The sequence below is a fragment of the Anas platyrhynchos genome, chromosome 5, assembly GCF_047663525.1.
Source record: "Anas platyrhynchos isolate ZD024472 breed Pekin duck chromosome 5, IASCAAS_PekinDuck_T2T, whole genome shotgun sequence".
Taxonomy (NCBI): Eukaryota; Metazoa; Chordata; class Aves; order Anseriformes; family Anatidae; genus Anas; species Anas platyrhynchos.
Window position 1 is genome coordinate 47128883 of NC_092591.1, and position 26117 is coordinate 47154999.

The 26117-nt window shown below is 36.7% G+C and overlaps 1 protein-coding gene and 1 long non-coding RNA gene across 3 annotated transcripts; both read left to right on the top strand.

The window, feature by feature from the left end:
- The first annotated feature begins 517 nt into the window (after positions 1-517).
- On the top strand, positions 518-7742 carry GAL (galanin and GMAP prepropeptide). Of its 2 annotated transcripts, XM_027459416.3 has the most exons (7): positions 518-740; positions 914-994; positions 1686-1740; positions 2794-2865; positions 3291-3377; positions 6545-6622; positions 7463-7742. In XM_027459416.3, the coding sequence occupies exons 2-7, from the start codon at positions 914-916 to the stop codon at positions 7513-7515; spliced, it is 426 nt and encodes a 141-aa protein (XP_027315217.1). In that variant the 5' UTR covers positions 518-740; the 3' UTR covers positions 7516-7742. The 2 variants fall into 2 exon arrangements, with proteins under 2 accessions (XP_027315217.1, XP_027315218.1); XM_027459417.3 differs by lacking the exon at positions 2794-2865 and having other exon boundaries at positions 542-740.
- Positions 7743-12226: 4484 nt separating this feature from the next.
- On the top strand, positions 12227-15551 carry LOC119717252 (uncharacterized). The gene is made up of 3 exons (XR_005266499.2): positions 12227-12352; positions 12816-12909; positions 14068-15551. It is a non-coding gene; the product is annotated as an uncharacterized lncRNA (long non-coding RNA).
- The last annotated feature ends 10566 nt before the right edge of the window (positions 15552-26117 follow it).

The window sequence follows — 26117 nt, forward strand, 5'->3', positions numbered from 1 at the left end:
CAATAACGGAGTTTGTCTTCAGCTCGTTTTGCTGTGATGCTAGAGCAAAGGGCATACGAGTCAAAGGGATTTTAAGGGACTGCAGGGAGCTCGAGGGAGAGCAAGTGGAAGAGCTGAGCATTGCATTCCCAAATGCAATACCCAGGCACCGTGAATCTTGCTAGCGGGCATCCCATGTAGACTTTTGTTTTTTAGCTCTGAGCCTTTCTGACAAGTGAGCTGTATTTTGTTATATTTCCTTAGTCCCCAGCAGCACCCAAGACCTTGTGAAGCTGCAGAGGGAGGCCAGGCTGCCCAGAGCAGAGCTCCTCTCCCAGCTCCCCAGCCTACCCAAGGCTGTCGTAATCAGAGGTAATTGCCGGGACCGTTATCTCCCTGCAGCCCGCGTCGTGCTTCCAAATGCCTCTAATTGAATTGCTATCATTTTTTACCCTTCCTAATGCAGTGGCTTGGTGAGGGAAAATGACCCAGGGGAGGCGGAGGGGGGCGGTGGGCGGCTCTTGCCTCCCCTCCCAGGAGAGTGGCCCTCCGCTGCGGCAGCTCCACAGCCCATAAAGAGCGGAGGGGACGTGGGGACGGGTGTGCAGAGCCTTGCCGTGCCGTGCTGTGCCCTCAGAGCCGTGCCAGTTCCTTGGGGCCATGCACTGAGGGCCTCCCCGGACCACCACGTCCACCCCATCATTGCCCGCCAGCACCCAGTGAAGCGCTGTGAGCAAGAGGTCATCACACCCCGGCTCAAGGTACTGCCCTTCCTACCTCCTTGCCCTTTCCCCCCCAGGGGGATTTGGGGTGCCAGACTCTTTGCAACCATCCCGTCCTTCCCAAAGGATGCTCAGCTCTGCTCCCACCAGCAGCTGGGGGGCAGAGGCGATGGGTAACTCGGAGCACTCACCCTGGTACGGTTTCCTTACAGATGCAGAGGTGCGCTAGTTTCCTCTTTCTGTCTTTCATCCTCTGTGCCGCCCTGTCAGAAACATTTGGACTCGTTTTATCTGTAAGTACTTATTTCCCACTCTGGGTCCTTTCCATTGGGCAGCATCTGTGCCTCAGCTGACAAATGACAGAAATCCCAGCAGTTATTTACCCTGTATTTAGGTGTACGGGATGCAGGACTCAAATATTTTGGGCAGTAAGTGGGCTTTTACTTTGGAATGCTAGACTTTTGAATTATAGCTCCCATGTAACTAACACTGGGACTAAAAGAAAAAAGGTCTAGTTGACAGAGCAAAATTCAGTGGATATCCCTGTCCGACTCAGAAAAGGTAGTGTGCATAAGGACCTCATAAAGCTCTCATGTAAATCCAAACAATTAAATGGAAATATTACTGTCTGCTAAGGTGATTATCTAATTTAATAATACAAACTTGGAGTATAAAGTCAAAATTGCTCCTTCCAAAGTGTGATTTGCAGTTTCGTTCATATGGTGTGAAGCTTTTTGCTGTAGGTGGATGCTAACAGCAAATCTACTGACTAGATGGGAAGGGGGCAGGAGTGCAACAATAGTATTTTCTTTGACGTTATTATATGCTATTCTTTTTTTTTAACTTTTTTTTTTTTTTTTCTTATTTCAAACCTTCATAAGACTGCTTCTGTTAAAAGAACATCCATCTGGGTGCTGCTTGCTTCTTGTCTTCAGAAAGTACTGTGTAGTTCATGCACTAACCTACTTGCCTTTTTTCTTCAAGGCAAAAGAAAAAAGGGGCTGGACTTTGAACAGTGCTGGGTACCTACTTGGGCCACGTAAGTCAAGCACTCTTTCTTGCATTATTTCAAAACTCATCTTTTTTTGTTGTAAAACATTTTACTGTCGTATGCTACTCACTTTTCTGATGACTACATTGAACCTGCAAAAACTGGGTCCTTGTTTAGTTATTTATTACATGCCTATTATAGAACTGTGTTGCCTTAGACAAAAGATGTTCTCTAAAGAAGAATCATGCTGTGAGACTTTATATCCAGGTACACATTTGGTCACTCTTTATGCTACTGACCTGAAATTTTCATATTGCAAAGAGCTTCCCCCACTTTTTTTTAGGGTCTGTGTCTGTGTTTGTCTTTTTCCTTCTCTTTTTTGGTGTTTTTTTTTTTGTTTTGTTTTGTTTTGTTTTAAATGCATGGACGTATGGACATGTTATGATGTCAAAAGAAGACCGACAAAATGTGAAATTCTGGCACTACTCAACTTATTTCAGATTTCACTTAAAATCTATTTAAAAATGTCTTTACTACCGGGCTTTATTATACTACTCTTTAAAAATAGGAAAGAAAAAACTGTAAATTAAAATGACATAAAACTGCGAAGTATTGACAAGCAGTTCACCGTGTGAAAAATATTAAATGTTCATGGTGTTTAAAATACAGGAACACATATTGTTTACAGAGATGAAGAATGATTAGATTAAAGAAAAATGGTAGATCATATATGTGTGTATATATACATATATATATGACTCAATACACATAGATTTTAAGGGAAATTGAAATAAAGTGCTCAGCTGTCTCAAATATCTGTCCTTTATCATTTTCTCTTTATGTAATATGTCTCATTACTGATGTTTGTATACTGTCAGTCTCAGATATATGACAGATACTACAGATATTTACTGTGACTCTCCATTTATAGACCACTAGCCTTAAGGACACATAAAAGCAGATTCATACATCTTAAATGTATTAACTAGTTTTGTAAGTTTTTGCCCCAAAGCAGATCTAACCTAATCGGCTAGAATGGAAATGTGCTTTTCAAGTGTCATTTATCTAAGACTGGGTAATAGGAATCATCCTTTGTTGCAGGTCGTATTGATCAGCTTTTACTGATAAAGGAAATGCCCATGGCAAGGGGGAGAGAAGATGCACCAGGGGCATGTAAGATAGTTTACATGAATAATCTTCAAAAACTACCTGCAGTTTATTCTTAAGCAAACTCATTGGCAGCACTTTCTAACAACTGGAGAAATGGTAGCAAAAACAACCTTCCAAATTACATATGAATGTACAATCTTGCAATTTATTTACAACTTCCACTTAATTCAATAATAACTTTGACAAGTATGTAGTACAGGACTTGGTCTGGTAGTACAGGACTGGTTAAATTATATAAGTCATAAGCACTAATTCAGAAGAAAGGTTATTTTATTTAGTGACACGTTAATTGTTTTGTTGCTGTTTTGTACATGTATCCATCAAAAGTGTTTGTTGTGTCTTTTTTTTTAAATCCATAAAAGGCAAGCTATGTGACAAAGGTTGTTTTCAAGTCAATTAACTCCTCTGATTTTTAATTTATTTGTCAGATGCAGTAGATAACCACAGATCTTTTAGCGACAAACATGGTTTCACTGGTAAACGCGAAATACAGCCTGATGAGGATATAAAAGCAGGTAACAAAATTCTGAATGCCAGTATTGTTGATTTGACTTTAGTTTTTTATGTAGTAATTACTTACTGTCATTGAGTTAACTTACTACCTAGATACAAGGTTACTCTTGCACTCTACCAAAAATCCCACTAAATGCACGTAAGGAATAAAATTTAAATTTTGGCCTTTCATACTTAAACAACTTGATGCCTCAGGAAAAGTACCATAATCATATTTACTTAAAAGTAATATCATTTATTATATTTTTAACCTATTTTAATTTCTGTATATTCAAATCAGTATTTTAGATACTCAGGAGTTCCCTTTCTTCAGCAAAGAAGTGAAAGCATAAAGAATTATTTTCAGTAGGGAAACCTATATATATATATATATATATGTAGGTTATAGATAAAAATATATAAATATGTATAAATATATATAATTTTTTATTCTGATATTACAGTTTTATAACCAGACATCAACACTGTATGGTGCTATTTATATTAGAAGATTCTTCACCAGTTCAAACAAACGAAAAATTCTCCAGGTCTCACAGTATTTCCTATATTTGAACAACTTTGATTATTTTCTTCGAAAGATTGGGTCCAAAAGCTAAGTCTAGTCGATGTATTTTTTTGAGGTTTCATGTATGAGAATTTAGTAAATGAGAATCAAAAGGATGCAGCCCAGGTTTCTGTTAGGCTGTCCAGGCTCATCATCCAAAGCTGGGCCTCTAAAACACGTGCTTCAACCCTCTTTCTGACCAATGAAGAGAAATTAACACCTATTTCAAGGATAAGATGTAGAAATTTCTAGAAAAACCTGTTTTTTTCACCAGATGAGAAACTAAATCTGCTGCAAGCATCTAAAATGAGGTAGAATGAATCTCATCTTTAGACTGTCAAAAAGCCACATTTCTCACTCCGATCACAGAAAATGGCACTTACTTGTGTGCTGTTACGTTCATCACCCCACAAATGGACGAAGATAAAGTCCCGGCCCCACAGACCATGCAGTTTATTTTAAATCCTCTCAACACAATACTAGTGTATCTAACAGTAAATAAGTTCATACATAACAGAAATGTGCTTCATTATAATTTCACGGAAATAATTACTCTGTAAATAGAAGAGTAGCATCAACATATACATTAGTTTTTGCATTTTCAGAGTAAGTGCTGTTTTAGTTCTGGTATGTACTTATATAACAACAAAACTAACAATATTTCCTCAAACACTGGTATTAAAGCAGTGTTTGGCTAGTCATAAACAAAGTGAGAGGAAGACAGTGTTTGTAATCTAACAGTACAACTCAGACAGCAACAGATTGCCATTTGCAGATAAAGTGCCAGCTCCTTTACAGAAGTATGATGGTTAGGAATTATGGAACTCTTCTGCAGGTACTGCTGAATCTCCACGTTTAAAAGTAAAACCAACCAAAGTAGTCTGAATAGGACATATATATTAAACAACTGCTTCTATTATGGACCTCATTTTAGATGCTCTACTCTCATCAAAAGTTTCCTTTGAAGCTGAAATTTCTGATGGAATTCCTATCCAAAGGAGATGTGAATGTAAAATTGGTTAAGTAACTAGAGCTCCTATTTTAAATGAAGTTGAAATGACCTTTACAAAAGTACCTTAAAACAGTGATCTACTTCTTACAGTGTTCCTGTAGAAGAATTCATTGCAAAGAACCACTCTGTTTCCTTGAAGGAACACTACAAAATTCACTAGCTCTCAAGATATCCTAGAACTTGTAAGCTATGTTATTTACTTAACACAAGATCAAAAAAAAAAAAAAAAAATCTATAAGCAAAATTTGGAATTTTTTTAAATTTCAAGAGCATAACTCTTTTTCCCATATACTTATAGGAATATGTATGCATAATATTCTCAAATACCTAAAAAATATTTATGCAATAATTATCATATTATGAATAAAATATGGGTCAATTAACTACAACTATAATTATATTAATCATAACAAAAGTCCATAACAAATGAGATCAGAATAAAACTTAAACTAAGAAACTTCAAATGAAAACACTAATATTATTAATATACGAATTAGCATGTTTGTGTCTATTCAAAGACTAGAAGACAAGACATCCAGACACAAACTTCCACACAAATTCACGAATGCTGACTCTCTGTAGAGCAGAAACCTTTATATCCCTTACGATTCATCTTAAATATTTTTCATTTGGGCTACACAGCTCAGTCTGATCTGTGCATCACTACAGACCTGAATCATCTCTTCTGTCACGGAAGAACTCCCACAACAGCCATGTGCTGCAAAGCCAGTCTTTCAGACTGTATTCTGAGATAAAACATGTCCTCTGTGATAACATCAAGAGACGGTATTTTCACCAGGGTAATAATGGACTGTGAATCAGATTCTGGTAGCCATCTCTTTTACATTCACAGAACTAAAATCCTCAGCAAAATTACCTACTGTTTGTTCTCCAATATCGAACAAGCTTCCACCTTGTTGATAAAAAGCAAGCTGTCTCCATTTATTTACAGACAGAGCAAAACTATTACTCATTTTCCCTGAGTATAATAATGAGCTTCCAGAGAGCTTGATAATTTGGGCCATTTAAGAAGTATCAAAGGCAGAAGATTAAAGGGGACTATATTGCACTTGATATATATGCAAAAGCACACATTTCTGAGCCTTTAGTCAAGTCCCAGGCCTAGTTCTTGTAACTACACATCACTTCTGTGACACATGAGCAGACTAATGTGAACAAAGTCAGACTACATAGAGAACTTTCTTCTGTTTGGTAAAGCTGATGAATTTGCTAAATTTACCTTTCCCTTCCTTCTCAGGCTAGCAGACACAAAAAAGGGAGCTGAGAGCAGAGGATATCTTTCTTCTGCAATTGGACTCATATGGTCTTAAGGATTATGACCATTAAGGTGTCAAAGTAGCTCCTATACAGCAATGGCATAAAAAATTGGGCAATTTTTGATTCTGAGAATTGTAGCTTTTTACCTCAAAGTTGCTTTGCTTTTCCATGAAATGAGGCTTTCCATTCAAGGTGGTTTTTTTTTTTTTGTTTGTTTTTTTAATTTCATTTTTTCCAGATAACTTTTTCAGGGTACTTATAAACTCAGCCACAACATAAAATGAATAGATCTTTACACCATGTTAACATTAAGTAACAATCAACTTGTTTTCTAGGAAATCTTGGAAGACCACTGGCTGATGAAAACATTGTGCGCACAGTAATTGAATTTTTGACTTACTTGCATCTTAAAGGTTAGTGAACACTTTTTAAATCTGACTATACCTATCAGAATCACTGAAGATCCTGCTTCTGTTGTCATTTTTGGTTTGAAATTTACTGAGATAGGACCAGTCATGAATGTACAAGCCTGCTGCAGATTTGCCTTTGGACAGCATTTCTGGGAGTAACGGTGGAAGGAGATGAACTGTCAATTCCACTTTAAAGCATTTAGGAATATGCCTGACTTTAAGAGCAAAGGCTGTCCTGTCAAACTGCAGGTCAATGAATAGCCAGCACAGCAGGGTTCTAATACTATTTGATTACTCCAGGCAGTGTGACAAAAGTAACTGTTGATACCAAAACTTTATGGACATGGCATATAGAATATTTGAAAACAAACTAAATACAGTCTGATTATATGGGAGTTATAAAAAACTGTTTGATAACAAATTAAATAAAGCCTTGGTTTACAACCAAGAGCAGTTGGTTGAAATTCAGAAATGCTTGTTCCCAAAAAAATAAAAACATCTTCCTTTATGCGTGTATTCTACAATCAAGTTGCATCATAAAAATGCATGCTAGCAAACAGCCCAAAATGCTGCTAGTAAAACTATGTGGAGCCACAAAATTTTGACTCTGTCACTCTATCCCTGCAGTTTCTTATATATATATATAAAAAAAAGTAAAATTATAACAGGAAAAGCTTCTTAACATTTAGAAGAAAACATGTTTATAATTTAAATCATCAAAAGTTCGAAGATTTGCATCTTATAGTTGAAAGAAGAAAAATATAAAAATGTGTACTGTTGAAATTGGATTTTATGATTTATTTTCCAAGATTAATACACATACTTTTTTTTTCTTTTTTGAAGAGATGGGAGCACTTGACAATCTACCTTCACCAGAGGAAACAAACCAGTCTTGAAGAAGAATACATTTATATTTTGTTGTAGTGCAAATTCAGATTGAATTCTAAACAAAAGATCCAAAAGACCAGAGGATGAGAAGTACTGTTTGCATTAATCTGAAAAATGGTAAATGATGTTTTGCCTCTTGGATTTTCTTTTCTCTACTGTAATGTTATGGTGTACAATTTTGCCTTGGTGAACTTTTTCTGTAGGTAAATGATAAAATAAAAATAAACAGCAACTACATTGTTTCATTTCCCTTTAAAGAACATTTTAAAAACTAAATACAAAACAGTACACCATGTATCAGCTATAAGCCCCAGGTTACATTGTAAGATTATGCTACACCTATAATCATAAAAAAATATGGTAAAAACAAAACAAAACAAAAAGAAACTATGTATTGAGTTTTTTAGCTAACTGAGACACAGGAGAAGAATTTCAACTTCAGACTGTAGCCATTATAAGGTCTCACAGACCTATTTATCCATCTACACTTCATGGTAAACATTCTTACTCTTCATATGTTCATAGACATGAATGTTCGTTCATCTGGTATTTCATAGTATTCACCTGTAGTACATCAGCCCATGGACTGAAGCTTGCTTTTACAAATTTAACTGTTCTGCACAGGTTTACACAAACTATATGTGTAGGCTTCCTATTCCTATGCCATCAAGAATACTGGATCTGTATTGTTTTATGAAGAGACTCTACTGTCTTTTCCAAGATTAAAAAATATTTTATGAGGTGCTTTAGTTTGAGTTCAGCAAAGAGCTTCAAGACATGCTTGACTCTTTCTGAGGAGTTTTGATGTAGCAAGACCAGGATGCTAGGCCCATAAAGGATGAATGTCACGGCAGAAATGAAGAAACGTTTTAGAGTATAAAGAATCTTATAAGGTTTCTTCATATTTAGATGACTTGGACACTCTGCTTAACACAAGGAAATCCTGTGCTTTCAAAACACCATTTTCTAGAGTGCACAGACTTCACAGAATTATTACATAATCTGTTTTTCACTTTTATCATAGCAGAGTACATTCTAGATGCCAAGCCATTAGTGGCTAATCTGAAACCACAAGGCTCTCTCACCTTCTCAATCCATCTGTACTGTTCTTATGGTAGTCACTCAGCCTCTGATCTAATGTCTGATGTACAGTTCCCAAAGCACACAATTTTTTTTTCCCATCAGATTCAACAGGCTTCTGGGCAAGTCTTTCAGATACTGCTTTACTGCCTTTTTTTTTTTTTTTTTTTTTTTTGAAAGAGTAACAAAAAGTGTACATTGAAATTGCTTCTAGTTTGACATTATTTCTAAAATTTATGGGTTTCCAAAACATAAAAAAACCCTTAGTGAAATGTATCATCTGTACATTAACATCATCCAGTAATTTCAAACTCATTTTCCGTAGTAATGTCCACATTTCCAGTCAGAAACCTGAACCGTAACTCACTAAAATCAAGAATTTTTTCCATTGACTTCCATGGCATTTGGTTCTGAAATGCCAAGAACCAGTAGTTATTTGCAGCAAAAGCAACGATCCATCTTTATGTGGAAAAGCAGCTGAACCCATCGTCAATTAAAAAGAACATAATTTATGCAGTAAAAATTCTTTTCTTTTGAAATAGAAAAAGAAATGAGTTTAAAATTAGAAGATATTACTTAAATTATCGTGCTACCAAGCTCATTAAAATTGGAATGGTCTTGTTGGAATGAATGTTCACTTGAAATTCTGAAATTTGAGATTATTTGAAATACTGAAAAAAATCTCATTGGATCAAGTGTCTTGGAAGATTTCCAAAACTGTCTAGGCAGGGAGGCCCACAAGTTCTTACTCATCGCGTTGAATTTTTATATACATCTATTATTAAATAAATAAGTAATCATTTAATTGCCTAAAGCAAACAACATACTTTCACTTAAATTTTACCACATTCAAACACCTGTTGGTAATAATATTCCAAAATACAGAGACAGGTGAAATTATTGGTGTTTCTTCACTCTCCGTAACACCATAATCTTTGCAAAAACAAAGGGTCAAAAAAAAAAAAAAAAAAAAGGTATTCTTCGTGGTCAGTTTCAGTAAGTCTTATTTTATTAATGTTATTATTTTATTTAAAGCATGTCTTACATCTCCTCATCTCAGAACTAAATTGTGCAAATAGTTGGAACGGCATCTCCATAAATCTGCCGCTCAAACAAACACCTGATAAACAAAATCGCCTTTAAATATTTGAAAACCATTATTTTCATCAGAGCAAAAGCAAAAAGATTCCACAGGCTTCAGAAGAAAACAAAAATCCTAACCATTTTCTCTAGATTTCATTTATTTGCTCATTTCCATATATCATATCTCGCTTCTGTGTACACAGGAACCACGTCTGCACAAAGTCAAAAGCCAAAGTCTAGAAAATGATTAAAACTTTGCTGTAATGTTTGCTAATGCTATGAAATTATTTGGCATACAAATTTAATACTGAAAATGAAGAGAAGGCTTGCATCAAGCTGAATTACTGGACAATAAAATGGAAGATGAAATTAAATGTTGATGCAAGCAAAGGAATATACACATAGAAAGAACTCTAATTTTACATACGCATAATAACGGTCTAAATTATCTCCAGCAAAATAGCTTAGACTCTTTGTACATGGTCCTGTAAAATGTCATTTTAAACTTCAGCAGCAGTCAGAAAGGCAAATGGAATGTTAGGAATCACGATAAAAGTAGACAAAACAACCCAGAAAACATCATTTTACCACTGTTCCCAACTTTGACACCAGTTGCATTTCTGGTCACTTTGCAAAAAACAAAGGCAACTGTAGAAACATAAAAGCTATAGAGAAATACCATGACTATGCTCAGCAGCAGTGAGCAATTTTCATAAAAAGAGAGACTAAATAGGCTGAAACACTTCAGCTAAAGAGATTAGTAGGGTGAAAGATGATAGAGTCACAGTAAAGGTACCTAGTGAATTCATTCTGTCTTGTAATCCAGGAATTAAAGATTACCTAATTAAATAAACAAGCAACATTTACAAACCCCACCCCAGAAGAAGAAGTCCTTTCACATCCACCTTATAGTGAAATTGTGGTACTGGCTGGCAGAGGACATTGTGGAGGCCATAGATTCATGAAGGAAACAGCCACATTCAGAAGAAAAGTCCTTCAAAAGCCATTGGCCCAAATGAAACCTCTAGCTCAAAAAGTCTAACTGAATTGTTTTTTTATTGTCAATAAAGAACACTTTATTGACATGTGTGTGCATGTGTTATACAACCCTTAGAGCCTGACCCATGATTTGGGGGTTAATTAAGCAGAGATTCTTCATCTGCACAGCACCTGATGCTAGTTTACAAAAGAAACCTAGAAATTCCACTTTTTTTTTTTTTGCTAACAATTATACAGAAATGATTACTACAGTTAACCCAAAAGGTGTAGTTTTAATATAGTACCACACCTGTCAGATGGTCTCAGTGACATTTGTTTAAATGCAAAGCACTTTTGTGTAGAAGAGGGTATTTCGGGATGGCACAGCTGACACGGAACAGCCTATTCAGATTAGGAAGCCATTAAGCAGCTGACAGGATCCACGCATTTCCCACCTGTCTACTAATGCAAAGGTCAGACTGCAAAATTAGCATACAAAAATTAGACGGGGACTCAGAATACTGACGAAGTTGGAGGAAGCTTGACACTGGGATTGACGTAACTCTCAAGTTTAGTGTTGTAATAGTTGAAAATATTAACTACAGCCCTTTTTCACATGACCAGCGCACTAACTTCCCAAGGAAATGGAGAACCTCAGTGTGAGTTAGTTCACAAAGGATTCTGACAATTTCTTTGCTCTTCATTTGCCTTTCAAGCAAGACAAGGAGATAACAATATGAGACAGTGCAGGAAGTAACACATTAATAACTCACAGGAAAAGCTACAAAACTATTTTCATATGATTTCAGAGTACATGAGACAAAAAAAGAAGTCAGAAATGGACACGGGGAAACAGTTTGCAATTTATCCAAGATATAAATTACCTCAAGAGATTCCTAAGGCAGATACAATGTTTAGAAGAAAGCTTAGAAGTAAGTTATAGGAGCAGAACAAATAAACTTTCACCCATTAACGAAGTTCATAAAAAAAAATACAACTCTTTTACTGTCACTATTTCATGTCCCATCATTTATTTTTACATAAAAGGAAATAATAATGCTGATACTTAATTTTGCAAGGACTGAGTATGGGCTGGGTATGGACAATGCACAATTGGACCACACAGAGAGAGCTGCAACTCACAGGTCCATCGACTACTCAGACTCAGGATACAAATGTCAGTTGCTAAGGTGCGATACTTAGGGCTCAATATTTAACATCTCAGAGCACAGGTCATGTGTCACTGTGTGCAAGACTCAGCTTGCAGGCCTTACCAACTGAGCTTTAAAAAGCCAGGATTGAGTTACAGATGAGAATTATTTTATCTCCTTGCTTGTAAAGCACCGCATTATTCCAAACTACTTAATTTTCAGAGCAGTTGAGATTCAACTCAGGTATTTTTCACCACCTGTGGTATTCCCAGTTGAATTGATCTCAACACATTTTCCACTGATTAAGTACATATAAATCATACAACCTTTCTGAGTGCTAGGAGACATGAGTCTCATATGGAATGTCTGTCTGAGAGGAAATTCTAAAATACATTCTATCACAAATCAGGATAAAAAGTTATTTTTTTTTCCTTTTTGCCTTTGCTATAATTTCCCACATATGCATTGACTATTTATCACTCATAAACACTGAAATAACTAGTTCAGAATGGATTGCTTCAAGAGTTTCCCTTTCCGAATGTTTATGAACATGGTAATGTTCCCTTGAAGTAGTTCATTTAACTAAAAAATGATCTATCAGATAATAATTGATCAGATTTATCAACATTATTGACATTATTTACATTTATCAATCTTAAAGGTAGTATTTCAGATTTAAAAGTGAAACTTTGGTCCTTTAAGTCAAGATAAGTTCCTATGCCTTGTCTGTAGCACAAGTATTCTTTCCTTGCTGTTTATTCTGATTTCAGAATTACATCCTGCTTTCCTGCAGTTTCAGAAGGATGTCTTACTCCCCTTGAATTCTTGTTCTAAAAAATACTATATTTAGGAATCATCGTTTCTTTTTAGTGGATTTCACACCAGCTGATTTCTGCAACTACTAAAACCCTACACAATGTAGCCTCCAAAACTTCGCATGAGAACTGTACGCACCTCTTCTGCTTATGCAAATTAGTACTTGGGGACACTCATATTGGGCAACTTCTTTCTTTTAGGATTCTTCAGAGAAACTTCAAGAACTTTAAGTGAAGAGGGCAGTTCTGCTAAGTGACGATCTGAATCACCTTCTGCTCTCAGGTAGCTAAAAGGGTAAGTCCAGGCTCTGAATTCATACCTTTTAAATTATGTATTTTTGCCAGCTTCTTCAAACTAAGCAGGATGAACCCAGATCCACTTAGAAAATCAGCAGAAGCAGACAGAAAAAATAATCATTTTTTTCAAAGCTAAGCATTACATTTTTGTATTACTATTCTAAGCACACTTTTGCAAATTGTGCCTGCTTGGCTTTTATGCTGGTTACCTACTTAGTTAATGTTTAAAAATGCATTTCTACAAAGTCAACATAGTAGTGCCAAATCTGACCTACTGAAACTTAGTATAGCAACACTAAGTTTTTTAAATACTAACTTTGCAGCAGGTTTATTGTACCAGTTAAGATCTGACCCATCTAGCGGAGCAATTTTATAAATAAAATATCATTTTGTAAATTTCATATCTTACACTAAACATAATTCCAGAAGTAAAATCTATAGCAATCCTTACTCAATAAACAGTTCTCCTACATCCTGACTGCTGCAATGTAGATTGTTCATTAAATCTTTGTCATTTTGTGTCTTCAGAACCATCTGATTCAAACCATTAAAGAAGTGATACCATAGCTGTGTATTATTTAGAAATATCCTCATATCAATAAAATTCTAAATAATTTTATATAGTTCAAACTATTTAACTTTTTTTTTTTCCAAAATACTTATATTTTCTTTGCCTTTTTTGTACCATTTTCATTTAAATTCCTTTTTCAGTGCACATTAGAGAGTACTTTCTCTCTCATCATTACTCTCAAACATTTATTTACAAAACTAAGTTTGGAAACATAAAAAATTTGTTGTATTAACAATTATTTTAGTATCCTTCTCACCACTTTACCTATCTATTTGCATAATACACACCGATTACCAGTGAGTCATATTTGTGACAGCGTTGACAAGCCAAATATTCTTGGCTAAGGGAACCCGATTTAACACATTTTTTCCTTTTATGATCAGTAGTAACTATTATGTATAGGCATTATAATTTTCCTCAGATACATAGAAAGGCTGTTTTTCTCTGGGAAAAAAAAAATATATATATATATATATATATATATATCCTTTTTGACATCTTACCTTTTGTAAACTCGGAATGGCATCACATCTGCAGACAGACCTGAAATACTTACTTTTTTTTTTTTTTTTTTTCTTTTTTCAGAAAAATCAAAACCATAGAATCAAAGAATCACAGAATGCTTAAGGTTTCAACAGAAGGTTGGAAGAGACCTCTGGAGTCACCTGGTCCAATTTCACTGCTGAAGCAGGGCTACCCAGTGCAGGTTGCACAGGACCACATCCAGGTGGCTTTTGGAGATTTCCACGGAGGAGACCTCACAGGCTCTGGGCAGCCTGTGCAGTGCTGCCTGGGGTTGATACACTGTATATGTAAATCCTTCATCTTTATCTGGTATCATGACACTTTCTTTCTAAACTCCCTCATGCCACCTCCCTGTAAAATCACAGAGGGAGCACACCATATTTTCCTGGGAACATTTTCTGTTCAATATGCTAGCTCTGAGGCAGTATTAATAAATAGGGTTCCAAGTCAGCCATGAATTCCTCACATATCCCAATAGCATTTGCAGCTTACAGGGCTTTAAAAGCTTTGATGCTTCATCAGTTTGGAAACATTATTTGAAAAAGCTTGGTAGCTCAGTGCTGCTGAGCTAAAAGGCCAAAGACTGGACTGGTACAAACTGAAACAATTTACTGATTTCTGGGAAACAACAGGGATTTATACCAGAAAAGCCAGCCCAAAAAGGTAATATAAGCGCAGAGGTGAGTTAAAACAATTGTTAAACAGGATGCTTCATGTTGTTACCTAAATCATTTTTTTTTTGTTTGCTTTGTTTTGTTTTCTGAACAGAGGCATGCCACCATAGCTGAAATTTTAAGACACACTCTCCTGCCAGGATTTTGGGAATCAACAACAGCATGGCAGCAGGTGGCCATACTGTGGTTTCTGGATAGTTCCTTCAACAGCAAAGCCACATACAAGCTTTAGACTGCAGTGATTTTTATTATTTTTTTTATTTCTGACCTTTGGGCTGACTTTTTTTTTTTAAGTGAGCCAAAGAGAAATCCTGAAGAGACATGCTGGTGTTAGAAAGAGAAGAGATATTGTGCCTCTACTGCAGTTGTGTCAAGAAAAGCTTTCTATAGCTTTAATGAAGAAGGTGGTCTCTGGTAATTCTCTCTCCTTGTGTTGGTAGCTGTAGCCTTACTTATTTATTCAAGGAAAAAGAAGAATTCTGTGGAAAAATTCTAGACAAAACTTCTGTTCTACTATAAGTCAGTTCTTACATGACGAGATTATTTCTATCTTCATATCCTTTCCTGACATAAGTATAAATAAACAAAATAAACAAACAACCCCTGTTATTTGACAAAAGTCAAATAACCAACAGAAAACATCAGAAATTCCTCAGAGAATGACTTATTTTTTCTGCTTGCAAGTCCAATAATTCCTCAACTCATAATATTGTTGGACAGGACAACTACTTGTAAACCATATCTGAAGAGTTCTTGCTTTTAAGATTTCCAGAATCAAAGGTTCAACAATCCCTACAAGAAAGTAGTCAGTGAGCGCTTCACTGCCCTTCACTATTAGAAAGCATTTTCTGATATAGAATTAGAATTCTCTTTCTGCCTTTTCTACTTAGCACTTTCATTTTTTTTGATTTATCATGGTGCATTGAGTTTACAGGGCAAGGTTTTGGTGGCAGGGGGCTGCAGGGGTGGCCTCTGTGAGGAGAATCCAGCTGCCCCATGTTAGGTAAGGGCCAGCTCCAAAGGGACTTGCCACTGCCCAGAGCTGAGGCAATAAACCATGTTGGTTGTACCTCTGTGAGATCAGATTTAAGAAAGGAAAAACAAACAAACTAACCTGTAGCTGGAAGAGAGGAGTGAGACCTGGCCCTGTAGCTCCCATGGTCAGTGCAGCAGGAGGGCAGGAGGTGCTCCAGGCAGGCAGCAGCAGTTCCCCTGAGGCCTGTGGAGAGGCCCCTGGTGGAGCAGGCTGTCCCCCTGCAGCCCATGGGTCCCCCATGGAGCAGATCTCCACACTGCAGCCCCCCCCGTGGGTGGAGGAGCCCCCGGTGGAGCAGGTGGATGTGGCCTGGAGGAGGCTGCGGCCCACAGAGAGCCCCCGCAGGAGCAGGCCCCGGGCCGGAGCTGCAGCCCGTGGAGAGGAGCCCACGCAGGAGCAGGGGGCCTGGGGGGAGCTGCCGCCCAGCCGTGGGGGACCCGCGCTGGAGCAGTTTGCTCCTGGGGAATGGATGGATGGACCCCGTGGGACAGAGCCATGTGGGAGCAGGTCTTGGAGAGCTGCTGCCTGTGGGAACCTCAGACAGGATCAGTTTGGGAAGGACAGCATCCCATGGGAGGGACCCCACATGGAGCAGGGGCAGAGAGGCACAGTGAAGGAGCAGTGGAGATGAAGCATTAGGGACTGACTGCAGCCCCCATTCCACTGCCCCACTCAGGGGGAGAACAGAAAAGAGGGTAGATGGGGAGACATTATTTTTTTTTAGTTTCTCACTGCTCTATCTTGTTAGTAATAGGTAATACATTTATTTAATCTCCCTATGCTGAGTCTGTTTTACCCGTGATGGTAATTGTTGAGTGATCTCCCTGTTCTTACCTCAACTCTTGAGCCTTTTCCATCATATTTTCTCCCCCTTTCCCTTTGAGGATGGGGAATGAGAGAGCAGTTAGTTGTGGTGGAGCTCAGCAGCCCAGCTGAGTAAAAACGCCACAGATGGACACAAGAATAATTTTTCCCTCTGCTATTAGAGACTTAATGCTTCAAGTTCCTATGTCCTCTCTCACAACTCTTCTGGATTATGTTCTTAAAGCTAAATAACCACAACTTGCTGAAATTTGAGGGAATCATAGTAAAGGTTTCCAGAAGAAAAGGTTCAAGTATTTGCAGGGTCAAGGGTTATAGCTTTTTTTTTTCCTACTTTGAAGAAGTAATTTATAAAATGTATTAGGGTAGTTTTTTTCTTAAAGCTTTAGCACCCCAAAGTTTGTGTGTTCTGGTGAAAACAAAAGACATCTGTAAAGAAGATACGGCTGCCAGTTTAGAAGACATCGCAATCAATAGGACGTCCTGTTCATCTGGGTGTGATAGCAAATAGCCACAAGGTGGTAATGTTGTTCTACTTGAGAAAATACAAACGTTTGATTTACTTAGAATTGTAATTACAAACACCAGTAGAGTCTTTACAAACTAGGAAGTGAAAACAGACAATAAAGCATTGCATGTTTACTATTAGAGAGAAATGCAGTGGCTAAATGTCATATCTACTGCAAATTGTCAAAATTTTGTCTCTGTATCAGAGTGACAAAAATTAAAGACATCAGTGGAATAAAGGCAGGTAAGAAAAAACACAAGAATCTTGTGCAGTGGCTGTCTGGATGCTTTACTTACGTTTCAGTGAGAAATAATAAAGAGAAAAACACTCGTAAGTCAGGTCTTTTAAACTTGACCAAATGAAGTAGAATGACTGCATCAGTTATCTGTGATAATTAAATGATTGTATCATGTGATTAATTTTTTCACTCATCTTCTAGCTATTGAATTCGTGGTTAATAAGTGCTCCTTGCACATTCTTTACCATAGGGATCAAACTCAAAAACATGCTATTCATGTGAGTACCTGTGCCACATCTAAGCAGCCAAATCCCCAGGAGGTGTTGGGGAGGTAGTTTCTGGGCCCTGTCATTCTGAGGGGATCCTGATCTCCTGCTATACTAAAAATTTGTCTGCAATGTACAATAGGAGGCTCTACAGAGACATCCACACCTCACAAGCCAAATCGACCTGCTTCTCAGACCAAGGATTTCAGCATGGTCCTGCAGTATGCTAAAGAGGAATAAGCAGAATTAGCTCTGTCCCCAGAAATCAGTGCTGTACACAGATGAATGCAGAATCCAAACGTGTAGAGCTGCCTGCTTTGTATTCCTCACTATGGCTATACATACTCAAGATAGGCTACCTGGAAAAGATTAACAGCTCTTCGGGGATCATTCTGACAGAGATTAAAAGAGCTGTGTGTGCCCCCTCAGCTCTTTCCTTACATAAGCAGCATAGGCAAATGCCACATCTTTCTTCTGTGCAGTGAATACATTTCATATTCTGTTGCATTATTAGTGTTATTAGAGTGCTTATTGTCCTGAATGGTCATCACAATACAGATCTTCTGAAATAGCTAGTTCACAGAAACCAATTTAGAAAGTTACATCTTAATTTGTCATAATTCATCTGATACTCCTTTTGTATTTACCATGGAGAGATAATCAAAATCCAGTCAATCCAGCATTAAGAGTATCAAAAGAGGACTGAGCTGAAGTAGGCAGAAAAGGATTAATGAGCGGGTACAGGGGAAAAGCCTGCCAATTCTCTTTAACAATTAGGCTAGCATTAGTGTGTGAGGTGGATGTGAATGGGATTAAATTATTAATAAAAGATCAAAGCTACAACTGATATTACATTATCAGAGCTTGTTTGAGCAAATTGTTAGAGATTGCTTCAGTTTGCTTGGGAAAAGATGGGAAAGAAAAAAAAGGAGATTTGGGACTGTCTGTAACAACAGTTCATCTGTCCCCTTCTGAAAGTCAGCAGGAGGTGGGTGGAAAACTTGTTTAAAGCAAGCACAGGAAGAGAAAGGGAGCAGTGATATAGTAGGACATTAAAAAACTTGGCCAAGGACAGTGGACTTTCTGCAGTGCCTCACTGAAACATTTGAAGGATTGAACACTACAGGATTGAGGCCTATACCTGATAATCATGGGAAAACACCTGACAATCCGTAAGATAGCGAGAGAGCAAGGAGATCGACTTCAATTTCAAAAAGGGAAAAAATATTGGCAGGTGGAGCAGGTTGATACAGCTAGAGAGGGACAGTTAGAAGGTAGCAAGGGTAAAAGCAATCACTCTTCTAACAAAAGGAAGCAGAAGACCAAGCAGAATAATAGTATTGTGTTCCCGTGAGATCTGGTAAGCGGAGTTACTTGTGGATACAGTATAAGGCATAAAGGGCAAGCAAGTAACGAACACTATTAAACTCTCAGGAGCAAATTATCCCAAGAGAGGGGAAACGTATTTATACAGAAAAACAGACAACCAAAACATTTTTGCTACTTCAGTAGTTTAAATGCCTGAAATTTGGGAGAAAAAAAAAAAAAACAAAACAAAAACAAAAAAAGATGGGGGTGTTCAGGAAGGAAAAGGTCTGCAGTGAGAAAGAGTTCACAATAGGAAAGAACGCAAGAGCCAAAAAGAGAAAGTACTGTGCTTACGGAGAAGGACAAGAAAAATTATAGCCTGCTGCTAAATTGAAAGGAAGAGACAGTTAACACAGAGAGAATCATCACTATTCCATTTTCCAGGATTTGGCAGCTTAGATATCGAATAAACCAATTTATTGCTAACCCTAATAAAAGTTATTTTGATAAAAACTCTTTTTAACAACTCTTTTTAATATAGGAAAGTCAGAGGCCAGACTTCATCACTTTGAAGATTAGTTCATGAAATACCATCCTGGGTTTGCTCAATTAAAACAAATAAATAAATAAATAAATAAATAAAAATAAAAAAGAAAGAACCGATCAGCAGACACACACAATAATCTACACAACAGAGTTGGGTCAGTCAGTTTATATTTCTTGTCCATAACCCAGTTCCTGGAAATGTAGATCCTTCTAGATAGTTAAAATGAACCAAAGTTTCCCCTTGGGGATATGATTTTTCTCTTTTAAATTTCCTGAATTCATATTGCCACTAAGTGTGAGCAGATCAGCTGCGGAAAATTATTTTCTTTCATTTTTATAACTTCAGCTAGACCATTTTGGGGGAGGAAAAGTTACTTCTGTATTCTCACCATCTTTATTACTGTTTCTGTGTTAGCAGATCTGCTAGCAGAAAAATTAAACTGTAAGGTATGCTGAATTTAACATGCAACAGTCCAGACATAGAAAGCAATCCTATTTTCACTGTTTGCAAGATGTACATCTCTGCACACAATGATATTTTGTACATTAGAGTTCATCTTTTTCTGAAACATGGGAGAACAGTTAATTTCACTTCATTGTCAATTGTCAATACAATTCACATTAGTACAGTGCAGGTTTCTGTCTATAAAACAAATGGATAGCTTAAGCTAACCTCCTCAGGGAGAAGTTACCCTACCCCTCTATCCTCTATAACAAGTATATTTAATAGTCAACAAAGCAGTGTGCTCACACGTGGGACCCTGATATTTCTTGCACTGAGTTATCTCAGCTGTGACCTTGAAAGACATACAAATGAACCTTTTCACTTTTCCCCTCAAAGAATAAACTTTTAGATAGCATATTTAACACTGTGTGCATGATGTGATCCTCAGTAAATTGGAAGGCTTTCCTGAAATGAAATTGTGCAAAGAATTAATAAACATTAAAACCTCTCTGTGTTAGGTTTTTTTTTTTTGTTGGTTTTTTTTTTTTTTTGCCTAACAACACGTCACACGGATCAGTGGAGTGAGACAGACAAATCATTAAGAGGAGTGCTTCTCAAAGTCTGTTTTAACTGAAGAAAACATAAGTTAATTAATTAAGTCCAGACTAGAAACAGAAGAGATCTCATAGCCTGAGCAGACTGGTTCATGGAAAAAATAAAAACCTTGATTTGCAAAATGCTTACTTATTTCTCATTACAAGCTATGGACAAAACAAAGGGTATTAAATGTTAAAAATCAGACCCAAAGTTTTCTGCAGTGATGGTCCCCAAATTACAAAAATTGTGAAACAATTCCCTTTGTAGAACTGATAATACAGTTCTGGATGTAGAACAGGTACTGAGTAGGCCAAGTAGGGAGTAGATTCCATTAGAAGGAGAAATTAAATACAATAGATAGCTTCTATTTAGAAGGAATATAAACAGATTATTAAAATTTGACAGTTCTACAAAATCACAAATAGGGAGAAAAAGTCAATATGGAACAATACTTGTATATTTGTCATAATGCAAAAGTTAGTGAGGTCAAGTTAAGCTAATGGAAATTAGCTATGACTTTGTCATAGCACATTGAAGAGCTCATTACAACAAAAGACTGCAACAAATACATGGACAGATTAAAATCTAATCCCTGATGGAGTCTGTCTGATTACTAAACCTGCTTATCTAGATGCATTCTTTAACGCTGGTGACCTCTTGAGACTCAGAGGATAGAGAAGTCTAATTCTTTAAATGCCTTTTTCCTCACGGTTTTCTATAAATATCTGCAACTAGCCATTATAAACAACAGAATGCTATGTGTGATGACTCAGAATGAATCTTGTGCTCTTAGGGCAGCAAAGCTTTTACATAAAAATTAAAAGTGGCTCATATCTAAGTTCAGGATTTTGCATATGCTTAATGTTTGGAATTGCAGAGCAAAACACCAGCATATCTTTAATGTTTTAAAGCAAGATATGAAGTTATTAAAACAATCAGGTCTTTTCAGATGAAGTCACTGTTTCAGAGTGGTAAATATTTGTACAACTGCCCATTTTTCTTGGCACAGTTTCAGTAACTTATTTATCACATACCTGGTAACTCTCTGAAATCGTAATTGAACACACAGAATAAAGAAAATCATTTGGTTAAAACAAAGTCTAAAAAGCACTGTAATCACTGCTAGAGAAAAATAACATCGGATTCAATTTGTCAGAATATTACCAGTTTGAGAACTAAAGAGCATGTGTAGTGATACACTTAGACCTTGAACTGATACCAGATTTGAAAATAACACTCTCCTGCCTCACCACAGGAAATTACATTTAAACAAGGTTTTTGCTGCATAGGAATGCATTTGCCTGTGTTTTCTGGACCTGGATAGTAGATGAGGAAGCCTGTGGAAGATGAAGTTGCAGATGATCTTTCCTTTCATCATCCCAGTGAGAGAGAGGCAACTGGCATATGGCATTATGACATCTCGATGCTAGCCCAAGACTATCCTACTTTGAAGAATAATCCTATGACCAGTTAAATTTACCTCAGACCTATTGTGTGTGCACCTCAGAAATATTTTTATTTCAAGCTGAACCACTTAAAGATCATTCTAATAACGTCTTAGCCTATTATAAAACTCCTTAAGCAAGTCCAACTTCAGACATTGGAACTCAAAGGGCAGGTAGCATTACAGCAGTAACTCTTGGGCTATCAATCACTCTGAAATGTTCTTGAAATACTGCACATAAATCCTTAAAGTCAAAAGAGTAGGTCAGATGTAGTCCTCAATTTCTGGAGCAAATCCAAAGATACTGAGTAGATGATTAAGCCTCTCTTCTTCAAGCACATTATTAATTCAAATGTCTTGTTTTCAAAGGTATTTTTAGAGGGGCTGCCTACTCAGTGACATACTGTTGGCAAACAGAAGAAAACTTCAAATTCTTCTCAGTTATGACTTACAAGCACTTGTCTTTGCCTGGTTATTAATATAATGAGATGATACTTAGGGGAATCTTCATAGTAAGCAATCACTAAAGCAAGGCTAGCACTAGCTAGCCTTAAAAATAATGAGAACTGGCATTTAAAATCCTGCAACAATATGCTTAATTCAGAATTATTTATCTAGTGTCACAAGAGCCACATGACAAAACAAAAACAAAAAACATATGCATGTTCCCTTCTTCTAAAAACGTGCAGCTAAAGTTTTATTTTTTTTAGCTTGCATAAAATCTTATAATCTACAGACTTTGCTCTCATAAATGCTTCCTAGCCAAAGAATTTCACATCATCTTTCTAGTTTTAAACAGCCGATGGTTCCTCCTACTTCTTCACAAGAAACTATATCACAAATTCCCAAAGTTGAATCAGTTCAGAGGAATGACAGCTAAAGATCCTGGCCCCTCAGAGCTAAATACCATTCTTTTCCCAGCATACATCGCTCTGAAAATTTCCTCAGACAAATAGTTACCTTGACCTCATCTGCAATCTAAGTACAGCCTGCAAACCAAGACTCTTCTCCAAACCACATCAGACAAAGTAGTGATTGTGAATTGAAGATGAAAAGGAGCTGTCAATAAGTAACTGTGGTGGATGTTGTAACTGTTGCTCATTTTATGATCTTGGAAGATACATTCTGGGTTACTCATTTCTATTGTACATACACAAGTGAGAGTGGCACCTGAAGGGGAAGAATCTCTGAAACATAAACCAGACATCTTCTAGTTCTAATCACACTAAACTATGGAGCTGACTTCAAGTTCCCAGAATAGATTTTTCTGCAAGAAGTGATTTCAGTTCTCACATTCTTTCTTCTCCATATCCACACTTCTTATAGCCACCATACAGAATGTGCAGATTATACAGAGAAAAGGAGATGTGAGTTTTCATGTGAAATATCATCCTTTTACCTGTACTATGCACTTTTCACTCTCCAAACACTCCACATACACGTGGTGGAAATAAGTAATTCCATTATAAAGCATCACAAAGCCTGCTAAGATTGTTATTTAATTGCATTACTGACATGCATTTTGTTTATGATATTGATGAGTAATGACATTACTGAGTTGAGGTAGGGGCAGAATTCGTCTTGCCTAAGTTTAGCTAAATAGAAGTCACTTACCCAGTCCAAGCCAGTTGCTCAATTTTCCTCTCCAGGCAATGGAAAAGAAGCACCTCCAGAGGATGATGTAACCTATTCTAAGATGAGATCAAACCATCAATGAAGGAAGAGAGAAATATCCCAGAAATCAGTTAATTATCTTTGAAGTCTCTCTTGCTCACTTTCTTTCTTCATTGATGGTCAAAAAAGACTATACAACTAGCTTAGCAGAAGCGCAAAAAGCTTTACAGCACTACATTATCTTCTGTCCCATACTGATGAGCAGACCCCAAGTACCATGTCATTTCTTTATTTAAAACACTACAAGAATAATTTGGACTATTTAATCTAATCAATTGCCTGAGCAATGCAAATCTCAACTCATGGTTACTGCAATAACCTTCAGGTTATCTGAGACAGGAGCAGAGCCTTGTCTTTTGAAGTCAGCATTGATGTTCTGTACTAGCTGCATGATTATTCCTCTGTCTGGACCCAGTCTCTTTCATACAATTTATGCCTGTTGCTTTGAACTGGATGCTGTGTTGGAACAGTTTGGTGTTGGTAGTTCTAACTCCATGGAATTATATACTCTGCAGAGGATCTATTCCCTGGTTTGGTACACCAGCTTAAATTTAGGGGAAAATTGATTAAGGCCAGGATTTTTCAATTCAGATTTTTTAGAAATAAATTATTAAGTGAAGGAAAAATGTTAAAACATAGAAGAGACAAAAAAAAAAAAAATGTATGCCTATGCATTTCTACTAAAGCTAGAAAAAAAACCCACATGTGTGTGTACATATGATTGGAAGGAACAAAAGAAATGATCAACAACATACACTTACTCCTAGAGACAGAAAAGTGTTATGGCACTCCCCTTAATATAAATAAATAAATAAATCTGATAAATTCAAATACCAATGTTTTTGTTGCTACTCTAATTTTTACAAATAATGGTGACTAACAGAGCTCTATTAACAATTCAGATATCATTACCAGACTTTGACAATACATAGCCTATACCCTTCCATAATTATATCAGCACTAGCACTGACAGCTTCCAAATCATGACAGACCTGCAGCAACCTCTGATTATTATTATTATTATTATTATTATTATTATTATTATTTTACTCACTGCAGTCAGAATCACTCATGAATTACCTGTTTCTGCTTTTTACAGTATCTAAATCTTAATAGGCTTCTAAACAAGGCATAAAAGATAAGATAAGCAATGAAATGAGTCTGGATTAATGATATGAAAATGAAAAACATGTAAGTAGGGACAACTCCACACTGAAATAGCTTTCTATTGTCCCCAGTCCTGCTGGGAGAAGCCCTATATCAGAGAGGTATCGTATTTTCTTCTATCACTTCTCATCATTATAAATAAATAAAATAAATTATTTTTGATGTAGTTACTTTGATCCTATTTGATTTCTAGTCATTTCAAAGGAGCCATTCTTTTCACCATAAATATTGCTAATAAATGACAACTACATACAACATTTGCTAAGATGCTTGCATCAAAGGAATTTAGCTTAAATTGACACTTTTCCCACCTGTTGTGTTAACTGAGCAATCTGTACTCAGGTGCTGGGCTTTGTAATCAAAGCAATTTGGAGCACCAGGTTGTTCTTTTTAGTTTTTTACTTTGTATATTCCACCACTTTTTTATTTTCTTTTTTCTTTTTCACCTCTCTCTTACTCCACGGCTATCAGCTTGCATCCAGCAATTCAAACATGACATATTAAGGCAAGAGAAAGTAAAATTTGCAGGCAGAACTTGCATCAGGCATCACCAACCCAAGCTGCAGGTCTCAAACGACCAAGTGGCACCCTTTGTCTATGAATTCTGACACTGCATAATATCAGCTTTTCAGTATCCCTTCTAGACTATTTAGGATTGAATTGCTTAGCTAAATTTACAGGGAATGGCCTGTCCATTGTTCCTCACCTGTTATATTAAACATCTAATAATGTATAAGAGAAAACGTGAAATGTCACTTTTCCCCCCAAAACACAAAGAAATTTAAAAACCCAAACACAAATTCTCTAGCACACAGACTAATTAGAAGCTGGTATTCAGGTCTGCCATGTGAACAAGTTTTTACCTATTTTACCTCAGTGTAAAAATAAATCCATACCAGCTTCTCTGGACCACCCAGTTTAAAGAAAAATGCACATTTTGCATAATAAATCTACTTCAAAGACAGAAAACTGTGATTTTCAAAGTACAGAACAGAACCTCATTCACTTGTTTCAAATACATTTCCTCCATACTGGTTAACATAAGCACAAAAGATTTTTTTTTTTAATTATTATTATTATTTTTTTTACCTTTAGGTAGCAGGAATTTGTGGCTAAAAACTATGACTTTGTTTCCATGTTCTGTCCAAATGTGAAAACTTCCCCTCCCCCACCCAAATAATGTAATTATACCTTAATGTTTCTCTTGTTACAAAGAACTGAAGCATTACATTGCCTTTTACCAGCCTCCTCGCTAGGACAGAATACAGAGGGATGTGTTTCTAGCTGCAGTAATTACCTTAATTTTGTAGGAACATAAGATTGCTGTGTAATCGGCTATTACTAATGCAATTACTCTGAAAAAATGACTCACAATGAGATGTGTC

What these genes read in the sequence shown, in the direction of transcription:
- GAL (XM_027459416.3), top strand. Translation starts at nt 914, where the DNA reads ATGCAGAGGTGCGCTAGTTTCCTCTTTCTGTCTTTCATCCTCTGTGCC. An exon ending in CATTTGGACTCGTTTTATCT is followed by an intron (nt 995 to 1,685) that starts GTAAGTACTTAT and finishes TTTTTCTTCAAG; the next exon opens with GCAAAAGAAAAAAGGGGCTG. An exon ending in GACTTACTTGCATCTTAAAG is followed by an intron (nt 6,623 to 7,462) that starts GTTAGTGAACAC and finishes TCTTTTTTGAAG; the next exon opens with AGATGGGAGCACTTGACAAT.